Here is a 16427-nt window from a genome sequence, read left to right on the forward strand (position 1 = left end):
TTTTATTTTTTTTATTTTTAGAACTTAACAGTAAAGTAGAAAGGAACAGTGTTTTTGTTCATGAGCGTTACTCACCTCAAACACAAGTTTCCAATCTTGATTTTCTTTTGCTGCTTTCAGTGCGTATTGAATTCCGCGTGGGTCAGTAAATTGAATACACTTTGATCCCGGCCTTCCTTCGAAATTCATTATCTGAAATCCTTAATGAAATAGTATTTAATTGTTATTAAAAAACATCTTCCAACTGGGTTTCTATTACACCATAATCTTTTGGAGACGGAGGCTGGACAATTATATTCTCCGAATCGTTTAAAACACTTGTGAGATGAACTCAGGACGGAGTGCTGTACATTACGTGCGCACTAGAGCGTTTTTCAATTCAGAGGCGGAGTCAGTTGCCTTGGTTTTACTTAACTGCGCTCTATGATTGGCTGACAATTAATTATTTCCTTATGGGATCCCAATAAACCTCGTAAGATCTACTTTTCCATGATAGTCATAAACTGTACAAATATATCTCTTTAAGGAGGCACCGTCTTCAACTTCGAGCACACAAGTTTGTCGGGCTAACCAGTCATGTGCGTGTACTTACCAGTGTTAGTGAATCTTTCCCATTTTAAGAGCGGTTGTCAGTAACTTTCGAGAATCCGGGGACAGAAGCGAAAATTCGAATTTTTTTTTTTTTGCCCCAAAAGACCCTTTTGGTGAACTATTTTCAAAAACAATATTCAAAAGTTCCAGCGAATTTTTATTTTGGCAAAAATTGGGAAAGTTCGAAATCGGCCAAAACGCGACCGATGGCCCGATTGAAATTATGCAAATTAGTACATTTTTAAAACTCTCGTTCAAGACAAGGTAGCGTTTTCTCGAGTTGACACTTTCACAATCGTTTTTACATCCCTTGTGCTTGCTTCTAAACTATATTTTATCTCCACCTGAACATTCTTTCATTTAAAGTTGCCCACGTAAAGAATACAATGTTTGCTATTCCTTAGATAGAGTGATTTTTGCCATATTTCAGATGACCATATCATCAAGGGTATACAAATATACTGGTAATGAAATCACTTTTTTGAACGGGTAATTGCTCTTATTTATCATGTTAAAATATTTAGTTTGGCCCGTGAAAAGCGAGCGCGCTAAGTCGAGATGTGTGGAATGCACTTTGACACAATTCGCCATTTCAGTACTTCATGTTCCTCCTGTTACTTTGCACTTATCAATACACTTCACGGAAGCTTTTAGATAAAAGCCAAGGTCTCTGTGTTCATTTCATGCTTTTATACACGTAAATAACTAGCTTCAAACTTGAGTGCTCCCCATATTAGCATTAGGTTATCAAATGATTCCTTTCAGGTAAAATTTTCGAGTTTATATTGAGCCGTTCAAGCGAGATGGAAGAGCCGTTCGCAGGGAAATAACTTGAAATCAGTGAAATTAATACCCTGTCTCTCATATCATGCTACACTTCCAAACTACCGTTATTATTAAGCTAGAAAGTGTAAATGCTTCCTTTTTACGTGACCTAAAACAGAATTTGCCTAAAATATTACGAATAAAGTCCACCACAGGAAAAAACTGAAAAAATCGCGCACCGACGTAAATGTAAACATCAGCCGTTTCTCGACTTGCTACATGGATGAAACGCGTCCGTTATTTTACCTGTGTATACATTTATGATCAGAAAGTAGAAACAAAAAATCTTCTCTATGCCCATCTGTATAAATGCACTCGCCAATCAGGCTTTGATTTTCTGTACGTTTGTCGAAAATACTGAAGAATAGAGCAACATAATAATTTGTTACTGACTACTTGACTCATTCAATCACAACCGGATACATGTAACACGACTGGAAACTAGATATAAAGAAATGCTCTTACTTGTCTGCAATCGTTACTCACATTATATCTGGCGATATCACATCCCCGAGGCAAGGCTGAAAATTGTCTCAAAATCCGCATATTATTTAGAGATTCAAAGTTTTGAACAACGCAACAACTTTCATTGCGTGACAAGTGAAATGTGATACACAAGCGCGCGAAAAGCACCGGAATAAACAATGTCAAGATTCGCCCTTGTGATGACAGTGCGAAAATGATTTTTGAAATTACAAGAAGAAATTGAGGCAAGTCAAGGTCTGCAAGGTATATTTAATGGACTGAAACAATAATCATGTAGTTTTCCTCTTCTGAGATTCACTCTGTATTGTCTGTGCCGGATTCTCATCAATAAAATAACATTAAAGGAAAAGTAAAACCGAAATTAATTTAAATCAAGTTAACAAATTAAGACCTTTTGAAACCTCAACGCAGTATTTCAATACTCTCCTCAAACAAAAAGCTATTATATTTAGGAGAGTGAAATTTGTCTTTCGCCATGGATCAACGCACAAAAGTTGTGGATCAAGCTTGAAAGGTGCGCAAAATTTGCAATGTGTTACACGGTTAATCAATGTAATAAGGACGTTCACCATGAATGGAACGAAAAAAAAAAACTTCTTTTTAGGTTAACTTGTTAAACCTAGCTTTAATGTCTGTTTGCGATGAGTCACTGATGGCGATAAAATGTTAACTGGAAATACACAACATTATTCTGCATTATTGCTTACGGAAGGGCTGATCAAATTTTAAGATAAGAGTTTAACCTTAATTTATTTTCTAGCGCGCACTAGTGTCAAAGGATGAGGGGCACGACTGGTATTTCTCAGATTTTCGTGTTCGGTCTAAAAGACGGTGTTATCTCTTACGGGCCGTCACTGTGTAAGTCTGACGTTGTCATTGTTAAATCCTCCTAGCGTGCTCCAGAGTATCCACCATACGAACAGCCTTTGACAAGGCCAGTGAGAGTATCTTTTGAACCTGTGTACCATAGTCCAGTGATTGTTCAATTTATAGTGGTTTTTATATGGCATGGTTGAAGATATAACTTAATTACGAGTTCCACTTGGATTGGGTTAACCCACAGTACATGCATTGACAATGACAACGATTCTTTGCTGTTCATTCCTCGGTCTCCCTTCGTTGTTAAAGGTTTCTGACTGCTCCAGTTCACACGAAGGCCTTACTTCTCTCGGTGGTGAGAGCATATAAAGACGAACGGAAAGTTTCAATCGTAAATCATAATTCCAGGAATAAGTCAAGTAATGCATAGCAGTGGATTTCTGTTTAAAAAAATAGGGAAAGTCAGAGAAAGAAATAAAATGTTCTTTCATGCTCTCAGTTTCACTCAAATGAAAACACTTTACCTGCCCTAGCAACAACACTATTTCGTCCTGAATTTCTTTATAGGCCCGATCTTTTGTGCCTTTATAGGTGCGAGCGAACGTCCTTTTTGCATTGATTAAGCATAACACATTACAAATCTTGCGCATTGATCCGCACGGAGAGGTGCCATGGCGAAAAAAAAACTTCACTCTCCTCCAAACTTTTTGTTTGAGGATAGTATTGAAACACTGCATTGAGGTTTCGAAAGCTCTTGATTTGCTTACTTTCATTTCAGTTAATTTCGGCTTTATTTTGAGGAAAATAAAGGTTGTTGTTGTTGTTGTTGATGATGACAATTCGGTACAATCCCCGGGAAGGGGGGGGGGGGGGGGGGATGGGGGGAGAGGAGGAAACATGATTTTCGTTTCAATCCGGCAATCAAATATACCTTGCAGACCTTGACTTGCCTCAATTTCTTCTTGTAATTTCAAAAATCATTTTCGCACTGTCATCACAAGGGCGAATCTTGACATTGTTTATTCCAGGTGCTTTTCGCGCGCTTGTGTATCACATTTCACTTGTCACGCAATGAAAGTTGTTGCGTTGTTCAAAACTTTGAATCTCTAATATGCGGATTTTGAGACAATTTTCAGCCTTGCCTCGGGGATGTGATATCGCCAGATATAATGTGAGTAACGATTGCAGACAAGTAAGAGCATTTCTTTATATCTAGTTTCCAGTCGTGTTACATGTATCCGGTTGTGATTGAATGAGTCAAGTAGTCAGTAACAAATTATTATGTTGCTCTATTCTTCAGTATTTTCGACAAACGTACAGAAAATCAAAGCCTGATTGGCGAGTGCATTTATACAGATGGGCATAGAGAAGATTTTTTGTTTCTACTTTCTGATCATAAATGTATACACAGGTAAAATAACGGACGCGTTTCATCCATGTAGCAAGTCGAGAAACGGCTGATGTTTACATTTACGTCGGTGCGCGATTTTTTCAGTTTTTTCCTGTGGTGGACTTTATTCGTAATATTTTAGGCAAATTCTGTTTTAGGTCACGTAAAAAGGAAGCATTTACACTTTCTAGCTTAATAATAACGGTAGTTTGGAAGTGTAGCATGATATGAGAGACAGGGTATTAATTTCACTGATTTCAAGTTATTTCCCTGCGAACGGCTCTTCCATCTCGCTTGAACGGCTCAATATAAACTCGAAAATTTTACCTGAAAGGAATCATTTGATAACCTAATGCTAATATGGGGAGCACTCAAGTTTGAAGCTAGTTATTTACGTGTATAAAAGCATGAAATGAACACAGAGACCTTGGCTTTTATCTAAAAGCTTCCGTGAAGTGTATTGATAAGTGCAAAGTAACAGGAGGAACATGAAGTACTGAAATGGCGAATTGTGTCAAAGTGCATTCCACACATCTCGACCTAGCGCGCTCGCTTTTCACGGGCCAAACTAAATATTTTAACATGATAAATAAGAGCAATTACCCGTTCAAAAAAGTGATTTCATTACCAGTATATTTGTATACCCTTGATGATATGGTCATCTGAAATATGGCAAAAATCACTCTATCTAAGGAATAGCAAACATTGTATTCTTTACGTGGGCAACTTTAAATGAAAGAATGTTCAGGTGGAGATAAAATATAGTTTAGAAGCAAGCACAAGGGATGTAAAAACGATTGTGAAAGTGTCAACTCGAGAAAACGCTACCTTGTCTTGAACGAGAGTTTTAAAACTGTACTAATTTGCATAATTCAATCGGGCCATTGGTCGCGTTTTGGCCGATTTCGAACTTTCCCAATTTTTGCCAAAATAAAAATTCGCTGGAACTTTTGAATATTATTTTTGAAAATAGTTCACCAAAAAGGGTCTTTTAGGGCAAATAAAAAAAAATTCGAATTTTCGCTTCTGTCCCCGGATTCTCGAAAGTTACTGACAACCGCTCTTAATGTACATGGGCGATCTCCAGAAGAATCTGTACAACGTACTCCAAGGGCATTTCCATTTGTGCAATTTAAAGCCTCTGCTCTGAAGACGGAGCTAAGATAAAACGAGGCCGTCTGAGGTTCAGGGTTGACCTCCAAACAGGCCGTCAACAAAAACACGACCACAGCCTGAGAATAGAAAAATACAACGGCGCGTGTGAAACTTCAAGTCAATTAAAGGACCCTAGTCAGCCTCCGCCATTTTCGATGCCATCGAAATTATTGATATTGCATGGTGAAGCGAAATCTTATGTGCTTTACTGTAAGTTGTGTTCCTAACAGTATGTTTCATTATCTTTAGTAGGTTCACAGTGATTTCGTTCATTTCGACATGCTCCGATTAAAATATAATAGCCAAACTCTCGCATATAAACAAAAACAAAGGTGTGGCTGACTAGCCGCCTTTTAAGATTGATGCTTTTCCTAGTTTCCCGCAAATTGCAAAACTCTAGAAGTCACGTGATTCCGATCCTGCCGTCCCGTTTAAGGTTCAGGTTTCACTGTCAAGGACACTGTCTAGAGGTAAGTGAATTACGGCAGAGTTTTTCGCGGGTTTTAAAACTATCAAGCCACGTTTAAACGTCAAATTTCCAGTCTTTAAAGAGTTATCTCGATGAATGAGAGATTTGTTTGATTCATGCAGTTACGAGATAACAATAATTAAATTTAAAACAACAACAGCTACCTCAGAATAATATCCTCCTCGCAGCCGCCATCTTGCTTTCCTAAGAGTAAGCCTACAGACTGTTCACAGTCCCCCTGTTTTTCCGTCGGATTCTCGAGACCGGTACGCTTCGATGGAATCGCCGCCATCTTGGTTTGTAAAAGCGAGCGCGATCTGGGGAGAGTGTCTAAACTACCGAGGGGAGCGGGAGTGGGTGTTAGTATAGTGGAGGAGGGGAAGGTCCCTTCCCCTCAGTAGTTTAGACACTCTCCCCCGATCGCGCTCGCTTTTACAAACCAAGATGGCGGCAGCTCCATCGAAGCGTACCGGTCTCTAGAATCCCACGGGAAAATAGGGGGACTGTGAACAGTCTAGAGTAAGCCATGCGTACAGTTAGGAAGTAACACTTAATCTTAAACCTGGATTATGTACATACGGCGAACTCCGAACTGTAAACTGCTGCGGGTCGACGGTTGCGGTTTACAAATGAAACCCTAGGCGTTAATCTTAAGGTCCCTAATATTCACTTCCGGTTGGACGTGTATTTGTTTAGTGCAGAATCTATTCAGTGACAGTTGTAAAGTGATTCAACAAAACCACACAGCCGGAAATACGTCTGCGTTCGCAGCCTGAGTAGATCGTGAATGTATGAACCGCTCGAGCAAATTTCCTGTGACAAGTTGCAGTGACTATCTTTGTTACTCGTGTCCGAATTTTAACTGACAAATGCATTTGCTAATAACAAACGGGCGCACTAGTTTTATGTGTCAAAAAAACTGTCATGCGAAATTTTGTTAGAATTGTTTCCTCTCGGCACTTCGTGCCGTGTTCGGAAACCTTTAATTTGCTTTCCGAAAAAAGTTGCCCAACGGGTTACCTTAGCATGAGGCCTTCCTAAGGGGAGGGTGGAGGAGGGCAAAATGGGTAGGAAGGGCTGACTTCTTTCATTCTAAGAAGTGTAAGAGACAAAGACTTCTGACGAACTGTAATAAATGCATTTATTAACAAGAGCGAGATAGGCAACGTAAAAGCTGCTTGTCTGCAGAAATATTTCCTATTTTTCTTTTTCTGATACTGCTGTCAAAAGAAATGGCATTCGAACTCTAGTGGGGGGTAAGGCTGTCATCATCCGGCGAGGAAATCCGTCAGTTGCAGCTGCTGACACGATTCCGGCAATCGCTTTTAAAACTTATTTTTAAAGTTAGACCGGTCAAACCTTAAATTGTTATAGTTCTTTGGTAACCACTGAAGAAATTGTTTCAGAGCCTGTTGAACTCATCATTGTTGTTGTTGCTCCCGTTTTTGTTTTGTCGGCAAAGGCGACAAACGTGTGTTAACTATATCTAGGGAGGACAAAAATGAGATGGTAGATGCACAGTACTAACGGTGACTAGAGCAATACCGGCGGAGACATATGACCGTCTAAGACCGTCAAAAATCCGAATAACGGGGCCGGTCAGTCCTGGGGGAATGTGCAGTGCTGGAAGTGGACTGATGCATTAAAACAGACTCTCCCAACTAGCTAGTTCCTTTAGAAATATACGGAAAACAGTGAGGAGAATTTACTTTTGGATATTGGAACTCAAGAGTTTGCGAACATGTTTTTTTTTTTTTTTTTTTTTTTGCCACGGGTCTTTTCAAATAACTTTTCAACGATCGTAGTCTTGGTCGGCAGTTAATGAAGCTATCACTAACATTTTCTTGCTCTTAGAAGTGAAAGAAGCATACTTCTCAGACAACAATGGATGTGCTCCTTCCGTTGCATGCAGTTGTCACTGTTCCGGTTAAGTTATTGCGAGTCTAAATATTGCGTGTGTTGTGAAGCTAATGTAAGGATGTGTTTTGACTTTAATTTTAGAATACAGTTGTCATTTCCTTTCGATAATTTTGATGGACATTTTCCAGATTGTTTGACATTTTTTTGTTTTTCAAAGATTAGAGTTAACAGCTGTGCTGTGGACAGGTTTGCCTACTTCCTTTAACCTTTGCTTGGGCCTCCTCGAAGGGTGAAATCAAGGCAAAACTCTTAAGGATTTTATCAGCCTGATTGGTTTCCCTTTCTATCTATTTTCTTAGAACAGTTGTGTATTTTGGCGAAGCCAATTCTTATCTCTGGTTGGGACCATCTGGCCTTGGTTTAAAGTTACAGTCGTAAACATGTTTACAGCACACTATAAACTAGGGCGTGATTTCAGTGAAACTAGTAGAAAAGAACTGAGTCGAGTACAGTATGTAGTATTGTGAAGAATCGCCGTCAAAGAATAAAAAAAGAACTACTTAGATTCCTGTTGCCTCTCCGCTGTGTTAAGCGAGTGTCCAACACGTGCAATGTAAAATCTAGTTATCTTCAAAATCATTTCGTGATGTTTTTGTCTTTATATAGTGGGGGGTAATAAGGTTGTAGTTATCTGCCTGAGTCTTGAACCCGTCAGTTGCATCTGACACGATCCCAACGCTTCGCGTGATTAAAACGCACGTTTTAATCAAGACGGTCGAACAGGAGATAGTTATTGTTCTTTGGTGACTACTGAAGCCGTTGAACTCCTCACTAGACTGTCTCAGTGCTGTAGTCCATTTTTATGGAATGAAAACACGCCTTCCAAGAGTATAGGTGGGTTTTCTTTTCCTCTCTTATCTTCGTCTTCTTCTTCTTCTCCTTCTTCTTCTTCTTCTTCTTCTTCTTCTTCTTCTTCTTCTTCTTCTTCTTCTTCTTCTTCTTCTTCCTCCTCCTCCTCCTCCTCTTCTTCTTCTTCTTCTTCTTCTTCTTCTTCTTCTTCTTCTTCTTCTTCTTCTTCCTCCTCCTCCTCCTCCTCCTCCTCTTCTTCTTCTTCTTCTTCTTCTTCTTCTTCTTCTTCTTCTTCTTCTTCTTCTTCTTCTTCTTCTTCTTCTTCTTCTTCTTCTTCTTCTTCTTCTTCTTCTTCTTCTTCTTCTTCTTTATCTTCTTCTTCTTTTCTTGTTATATTTACGAAATCAATAATCGGAAAGAATTCCTTCGCGCGTACGCGCCACTTACGTGCGATAACAAATAATCTCGAAATGAGACCTCGCTATTATTCTGCAAACTGGATAGCTACCATCAAAAATTCAGTAAACTAAAATGGATCGGATATTTTTCCGGTGAACTAACATCAAATGTTTTTTGCCGAGCATTTGCAAATTAGTAAAGAACAATTTCGAAATGATAGTGAACCTAACCGCGGACTAGATAAAGTCTTCTGAACACTGGACAGCTGTCATGGAAAATTCAATTAACTTAACTAGAACTGAACTCATTTCAAATAAGAACATTATTAGATGGTCGTCAGTGCAAGCATTTGCGAGAATAGGTGAACATAGCGTTTTCTCTCTTGTTACGAGTACGAGCATTGTTCAAATTTGTTTTGCGACTCCACCTACTTAAAGACGAGCAGGTAGCACTTTTGAGAATTACGTACCTTATCAAAGAGGTCTTTTTCCGGTTCAATTTAACGAGTGGTCTAGTGTGTTTAGTGGAGTTTCTCACTTTTTATGTTCCCCAGCTGAATTTATCTAACGAACTCCACATCCGAGTGAAGTGAGGTTAACAAAAATTACCGCAACTAGCGCAAGCTTAAGCTGAGTGAAGCCAGAAAGCTTTTCTCGCAAGGGAGATAATTAAATCTAAAGAACCTCTCGTCTAAAAAAGGGGCTTCGGAAATATCCCCATGCATATGATTAGCTTCCTTGCAAAACTTAAGTCATGCTCACTTACCGAAGTATTAAGCTGTGCATGCATTTAGTCTGCACTCTTGTTTCCCGGGTCGACTTGGAAGATCACTGCGGTTCTAATGTTAAATACATCCCTTTTTAACGGATATTCATTTCCGCTTCATATAGTCCTCGTTTCAGATCACTTCGCAGCTCCTTTAACAAAGGTTGCTACTGCAAGGTATTTTGGTGGGTTAATGGGCTTCTCCACAACCTTTACAGCAATTTTCAATTTCAGTTACGTGCGTGGCAGAGAGTAGCGACTATCTTTCAACATGCCACAAGCTATGTCAACAGCTAAAGGGCCGTTTAAACTAACAAGCTGGATAACTTTGCGAGTATTGGCAAGAGAAACGGAAAATAAACTAAAACAAGATGCCCCTCTAATGGCATTACACGGAATGCTTAATGTAGCCCCAATTATTCCCCATTGTATGTTTCGTAGATATTTAAAAAATATCCTCCCTTGGCCATTGAAATAATTGTCTGAATGGTTTTATTCAGATATATTGCGTGATACTTATCGTTGTGTTACTAGGAATCATACCAGAAATAACTATGCAATAACGTCATGACCCCGCTGAACTGGTCTGGCCTCCTCTAGCTCTGATCCTTTGCGTTGATCATTCGATCTGTTTTTTAAAGCGGATTTTCTTTGCTGTGAACTCTCCCAATTTCGAGGGTCTGGATGGGGTTAACTGACAACTGACAAATAGCCAAAATTTTAACTGACAACTGACAAATAGCATAAAATTTAACCGACAACTGACATTTATACTCGCTGGTACTGACAACTAACGAAAGACTTGCTGCTACGTTTTTCGGCTAATAAATGATATATTTTATACCAAATCACCAAACAAACGTGTACAATAAACAGCAGCAGAGTAGGGCGTCATATTTTATACTAACAATTCATATTAGTTAATAGTTTATTTCTAACATGACCCAAATTTACGTGGAACGCGCTTTAGCAATATACCGAGTCTATACCATGTCCGCTCGTTCCGGCGTAGTAAAGGCGATTGCTAGCTTTTGCCGCGTTGATTCGGATACGGCATTCGAACGACACCGAAGCCGTATTCCAATCAATTGCGATGAGCTAGAGACAGTTCAGTCTCTAAAGAAGGATCTGTTGTCATTTCTTGGGCTGAGAGAACTAGCAATAAAATTCGGCCTTGGAGAGTTTGATTTAAAACTTTACCGCATGGCGCCGAAGCAGGGAGGAAGAAGCGAAAATTTCGCGATAATCACAGATGGTCAGTGGAAAATGGAGCTGCCAAGCTTGCTGGAGGAAACAGGCAGCGAACTAACGCTTCTGAAACAAGGAATGCGCCGGCTGCATGACAGCATAGCTGCGACTAACAAGGAATACCTTGAAGAGGTTGAGTTGTGCACGTTACTCACAACAGTTGTGGAGAACATTGACGCCGTCTCCCTTTTAAACATGAGACGTTCACTGCCTTACAGTCAGGGGCACCCAACGGATCGTTTCGGTAAATTATCTGTTCGGAAGGCCCTTAATCCCCTACAATTTTCTAAAGGGAATTTTCACCACGAACTTTCGTGATATGGGAAATTTAAGGCCTAGTGTTTTCGGATTGATAAAAATGTTGATTCGGGTACCAAAAAAAAGGTCAGCTAAGATTTTCGGAAAGGAAATAAGACCTAAGGTTTTCGGGAAATGGACAAAAATGCCTTACTAATTTCGAAAAGACTCAAGTTCCCCTAGATCCCCCTAGAATGACCGAACAGATAAAAATATTATAGCGCTGCCTAAAGTGAACTTATAGAGCTTTAAAGCCACTCCAGATCGCCTAAAATAACGTTTCAAAGGATCTGAGAGGAAACTGTCGTTGGGTGCCCCTGTACAGTATTCCCAAGACTTTGGAACCATCACAAAGGAGACTTTACAAAAGACCACCATGGCTTTTGAAAGTATAAAATTCATGCAACCGCTTCCGTCAGCAGAGATTAGCGCTGAAACGGAGACTGCCATGAAAGAATTGGTAGAGAAGTATCGTCCAGTAAGACAAAGAACAGTCAGGGGTGAGACTACAAAGGACAAAGCAGGGGCTCTACCACCAGCGGTGTATACGAAGCCACCAGATTGCAGTAAAGTAAACTTAATGCCAGACGAAGAGAGCAATTCTATCACGGAAGATCCAGAACGACTCAACAGAGATGTTGAAGATGAATCAGTCCTGAGGTGCCATCTAAAGATGTTACAGAAGTCACACTTGTAAATGACTGTCTCATTGATGTGGTCGTTGGTGCTGTGCGACCTCCACAAGAGGACAAGTACGATACAGCTTCAGACAACGATATCTCTGACACTGAGGAGGAAATTTCACCTGTCGCAGTTTCAAGGTCTGGCCGACCAATATGCGCCCATTTCCGCTTGGATTCGTAAGGTATGTTCTTAGTAGATTGGCCATGGGATGATTTGTATAAAGGCCAAAGAAACGATTGTTGTTGCAAAAATGTAAACATAAAATTAAACATTAACCAGAAACAAGTTTTTACAATACTTTTTCGGTTATCAGGGTACGCTCCTATCTGTCTTACATGACGTTTAAGTCTATTTGGGTCCTCAAGAAATTATTAAAATCTGCAGTTAATTATTAACAGCCATTTAACTGACAACTGACAAATGGCCCAAAATTTAACTGACAACTGACATTTGTACCCCCCATCCAGACCCTCAATTTCCGCCGTTTCAACTGTCGAGTACTACCTGGAAGTTATTATTTCGATTTACTGCTTCAAAAAGGTTGGTTTTCTCTCTGAAAACGGCAGATCCGGAGTCTTAAATTCAGACATGTGGCCGCCATTGAACGAAAACAACTTTTCCAAATGATGATTTGCTTTGACGTCACACAAGTAGAGATGAGTGGGTCCCCTCGTGATATACGCGCAGATAATGAAGTTTGATTGGGCTGCTTTTGTTCAAGACAATCAAAACAATAGATCCCTTCTGGGAGAGGGAAGAATTTAATCTAGTTTTAATGAATAAATCAAATGATAATTTGACGTCACACAGAAGTGATGAGTGGGTCCCCTCTCTCGTGATATGTGCCTGAAAAATAGATTTTGATTGGGCCGCTTCTGTTGAAGACAAGATGCCTGCTACACTGGCATTACGCGTGATGCTGGGGTTCATTCATTTATTCCAACTGTATGCTTCGCCGATTGATAAATCTATCCTTGCTAATGGAATAGTTTGAGTCACGACGATCGCGTTACGTTGTTTTCCTTGTGTTACGCGACTCAGACTTTCACCGGAAATGTGTGGAATTCCATTACGATAACGTAAGCTTCTCAATGACCTCTTTTTAGTCTCGCGTCGTTGTCAAGGACTGTCAAACAAAGCACGATTCCTTCGCCATGAACTCACCAATTTCTACCGTTTTAAATGTCGAGTGCTTCTTAGAAGTTATTCTTTTGATTTGTCGCTTCAAAATGGTGAAATTTCCGTTTGAAAACGGCACACTTGAGTCCAGAACATGTTATAAACAATATGGTGCCAAATTTAATCCGTTTTTAATAAATAGATCAAATGATGCGTTGACGTCACACAGGTAGGGGTGAGTGGGTCCCCTCCCTCGCGATGTAAGCGACAAGAATGGATTTTGATTGGCCTGCTTCTGTTGAAGACAATCAGAACAATACACCCCGAGTAGGAGAGGGGTGAGTTTAATGAATAAATTAATGTACCGATTTGAAGCTACGACGAAGAAAAAGAAATCGTCCCGTTTTTAGACACGGTATGCCCCCTCAGGGCATCCCGCGTAACAATCAGAACAAAATATCCTTACTAGGGGAGGACAGAGTTTAATGCATAAATTAATGTGCACATTTGCGACACCGATGAAAAAAAAGATACCCGACCGAAACCTAGACACGTCATGCCCTGCGGGCATTCCGTCTAATTACTGACCCGAGACTTAATAGTTGGAGAGAGGTGTTAACCTTACACAGCTCTTAATTAAAAAGAAAATAAACATTTTTAATGCTTTCGATTGCTCTCCATGAATGATCCATGACTTCTGGTAGAATTCCGCCACTCAGTCTGTTCGCAAGTTTTTCACATGTCTTAAAGTACATAATAAGAGGGGTTCTCCTGTAGAATGCTTGAAAGTTATATCTTTGAATTTTGCCAGGATATAGTGACCGGAAACCCCGGAAACAAACAGTGATTTCCCTGACCGTCGAGACATATCATGCCGGACGGCGCAGTCAGTGACTTGACCTAATAGCACGATAGAAGATTTCTAAAACATCTGAAGCTAATTAATAACAAATAACTTTCCTCCTGACCAAAAGTTATTATTTGTTTTGGCCCAGCAATCGGAAACAGTAGTTTTAATGCCAAGCCACTTCAAGCACTTTCTTGAATTAATTTTCGGTATTCTGACTTCCTTAGAAACTCCGGATCTACTACTAATACAAACGTCACTCGGACTGTCGCGAAACTCGATGTAGCCTGGTCAAAGTGAGTTTCCTTGAAAGTTTAGCACGCGAGAATTAATTAAAACACAATATGTTGTACGTTAACCAACGAACATAAAGTACCGATTGTAAAACCGCAATCAGTTGAGAAATACGCTAATCAGTTGAGAAATACCTGCTTTCCGTAAACCGCGATCCAGCTTCCGATTGTTGACCGTCATGTCGGCTTATCAGCTAAACGACCGCAAATGGGTTTTACCGATATGAAGCATATCATGATGTACTAATATACTTTCTTTCTAGTGCCAAGAAAGTGTCCGCCTCATCTGTTTATAGTGAAGTTTTAATCGGTTAGCCAAATTGTTCTTCGACTTTACAAAGAACGAACGACGTTCCCAGTTCCTTTAGATAGGGCTAGGTATATGCAACTTTTGATATGTTGAGCATAATAATTACACTCGGCTCATGCATGAAGGCTTCCACCTCTGAATCAATTAAGTTTGACAAATAGATATACAACTTTCCATCTGTCGGATCTAACGTGAACTATGAAACTGAGAATTATGAGCCCTGATTAGGTCCGAAGTCTAATAACGGGGCCATGAAACCAGCGTTCCTAATAACTTACATTGCAGAAAGTGCAGAAAATTTTCAGCTTTCTGGTCTGAAATTCATTATGGCTCCTCCAGAAAGACAACAGGGCGAATTTAAGTGATCAGTCACCGAATAAACAACAACAACAAATAAGCAATCAAGATATGATACAGTATAAATCAAATTGTTTTAATTTACCTACGTGAGTCTCTTCCAACATGCGCGCGATAACAGAGCCTGATGTTGTAGGGTAAAATCAGCAACGAAATGAGTTAGCAACCTCTTTTTTTTTTAATTTAGATTTTTCTTTCCTTTTAATGTAATGCTCTTAAAAATCATCCAAGCCAGAAATTGCCTTAAACAATACCTGTTTTGACTAGGCACTGCGCCTGAGAAGTGGGACGTTACATTTGGGCCCGGCTTGGAGTTTTCATTTTTTTTTTTTTCGCACAGCAATTGGAAACAACGACTACATCGCAAAAGGAAGTAGAGAAGGCCAAACCACCTTTATTAAGCTAAGATTACTTTTAAATATTTTACAATGATTAAAAAAACGGCCGATTTCAAGCAATTTACCAGCTTATATTCTTGGCATTTCATGTATGGGATCTATGAACCTACTGACGCAGATATTGTTTCTCCCACTGAGAGTCACTGCTTTCTATTGCAAAATCTTTCCTTGTTCAGCTTTAATTGAAAATCTATTTGTAAATCTTCTACGCTCTTATCTCTCCAACCGACAAAACAGAATTAGACTGGGATCTGATGGAATTGGGTTCTTGGCAAGTGGTAAACAGAGGATGCCCACAAGGATCTGCGTTAGGACCACTTCTTTGGAACATCTTCCAGAACGACCTGGCCTATGAAATTAATTTGAACCTTTCTATGTATGCAGGTGATTATCAGATTTACGAAGCAGGAAAAGATCTCGCAAACATAAAGTCATCACTTAGCAGGAATTCAGAAAAAGCATCTAATTGGTATGAAGACAACATGCTAAAGGGTAACTATAGTAAATATAGAACCATGACAGTAACAGTGCAGAACAAAAGAGAGATAACAAATCCGACCATGAGTATTCAAGGCAGCGAAATCGAGTCGACAGAGAAGCGGAATCTTTCAGGAGTGACGATAGATAGTAAACTGAACTTTAGCCATCATATTAACAACGTGTGTAAAAAAAAGCAAGCCAAAGGATTGGGGTCCGTATGAGACTGAAAAACCTGATACCAACAGAAGCCAAGCTGCAGCTATATTTAGCTGCTATCTTACCAAACTTACTTATTGCCACCTCACCTGGCACTTCTGCAAGGCAAGCGATAGGAGAAAGCTTGAAAGCATACAAGAAAGAGGACTCAGGGCAGTTTTTAAGGACAAACATTCTAGCTACGAGAAACTACTGGCAAAACCAGACATACCATCGTTATACAACAGACGATTACAGGAGATTGCCATCTTCGTGTATAAGATTAAGCATGAATTACTGCCACAGAGACTTTGCAATCTTTTCTAATTAGACAGTGGCTCGTATTACTTAAGGAAGAGAGAATTTGTTCAACCTCGATTCTCTCCGGTGACATATGGAAAACACTTACTTCGTGACCTGGGGCCGAAACTGTGGAATGATCTCACTCCTAGAAGAAGATATCAACCCTCTCTGAAGCAATTTAAAAGAGTCATACGTAATCAGGACCTTACTGCCCTAGCAGAAAATGTCAGTAACTGTCAAGGCTGCAACCTATGCCGAGAATGACTAGGGCCGGTTTACATGATTTTT

At 39.8% G+C, this 16427-nt stretch overlaps 2 protein-coding genes and 1 long non-coding RNA gene across 5 annotated transcripts in view; 1 reads left to right on the forward strand and 2 right to left on the reverse strand.

The window, feature by feature from the left end:
- The window catches only part of LOC146451041 (uncharacterized), a 39909-nt gene extending 39295 nt beyond the window's left edge, over positions 1-614 (reverse strand). The window contains exon 1 of the mRNA XM_085099647.1: positions 593-614. The gene's annotated coding sequence lies outside the window, so the exon portion shown is untranslated. The remainder of the gene's footprint in view (positions 1-592) is intronic.
- The window catches only part of LOC146451031 (uncharacterized), a 351087-nt gene that overhangs the window by 255803 nt on the left and 78857 nt on the right, over positions 1-16427 (forward strand). The window lies entirely within an intron of this gene.
- Positions 1-16427, reverse strand: part of LOC146451042 (uncharacterized) — a 147607-nt gene that overhangs the window by 1473 nt on the left and 129707 nt on the right. Inside the window, exon 3 of one of the 3 annotated variants that reach the window (XM_085099641.1) lies at positions 76-200. The exons of the other annotated variants lie outside the window; for them this stretch is intronic. Within the exon in view, the coding sequence (XP_084955767.1) occupies positions 76-200 (125 nt within the window). The remainder of the gene's footprint in view (positions 1-75; positions 201-16427) is intronic. 3 annotated transcript variants of the gene reach the window in all.

Source organism: Pavona decussata, unplaced genomic scaffold (assembly GCF_977016875.1).
Source record: "Pavona decussata unplaced genomic scaffold, jaPavDecu1.1 SCAFFOLD_406, whole genome shotgun sequence".
Classification (NCBI taxonomy): Eukaryota; Metazoa; Cnidaria; class Anthozoa; order Scleractinia; family Agariciidae; genus Pavona; species Pavona decussata.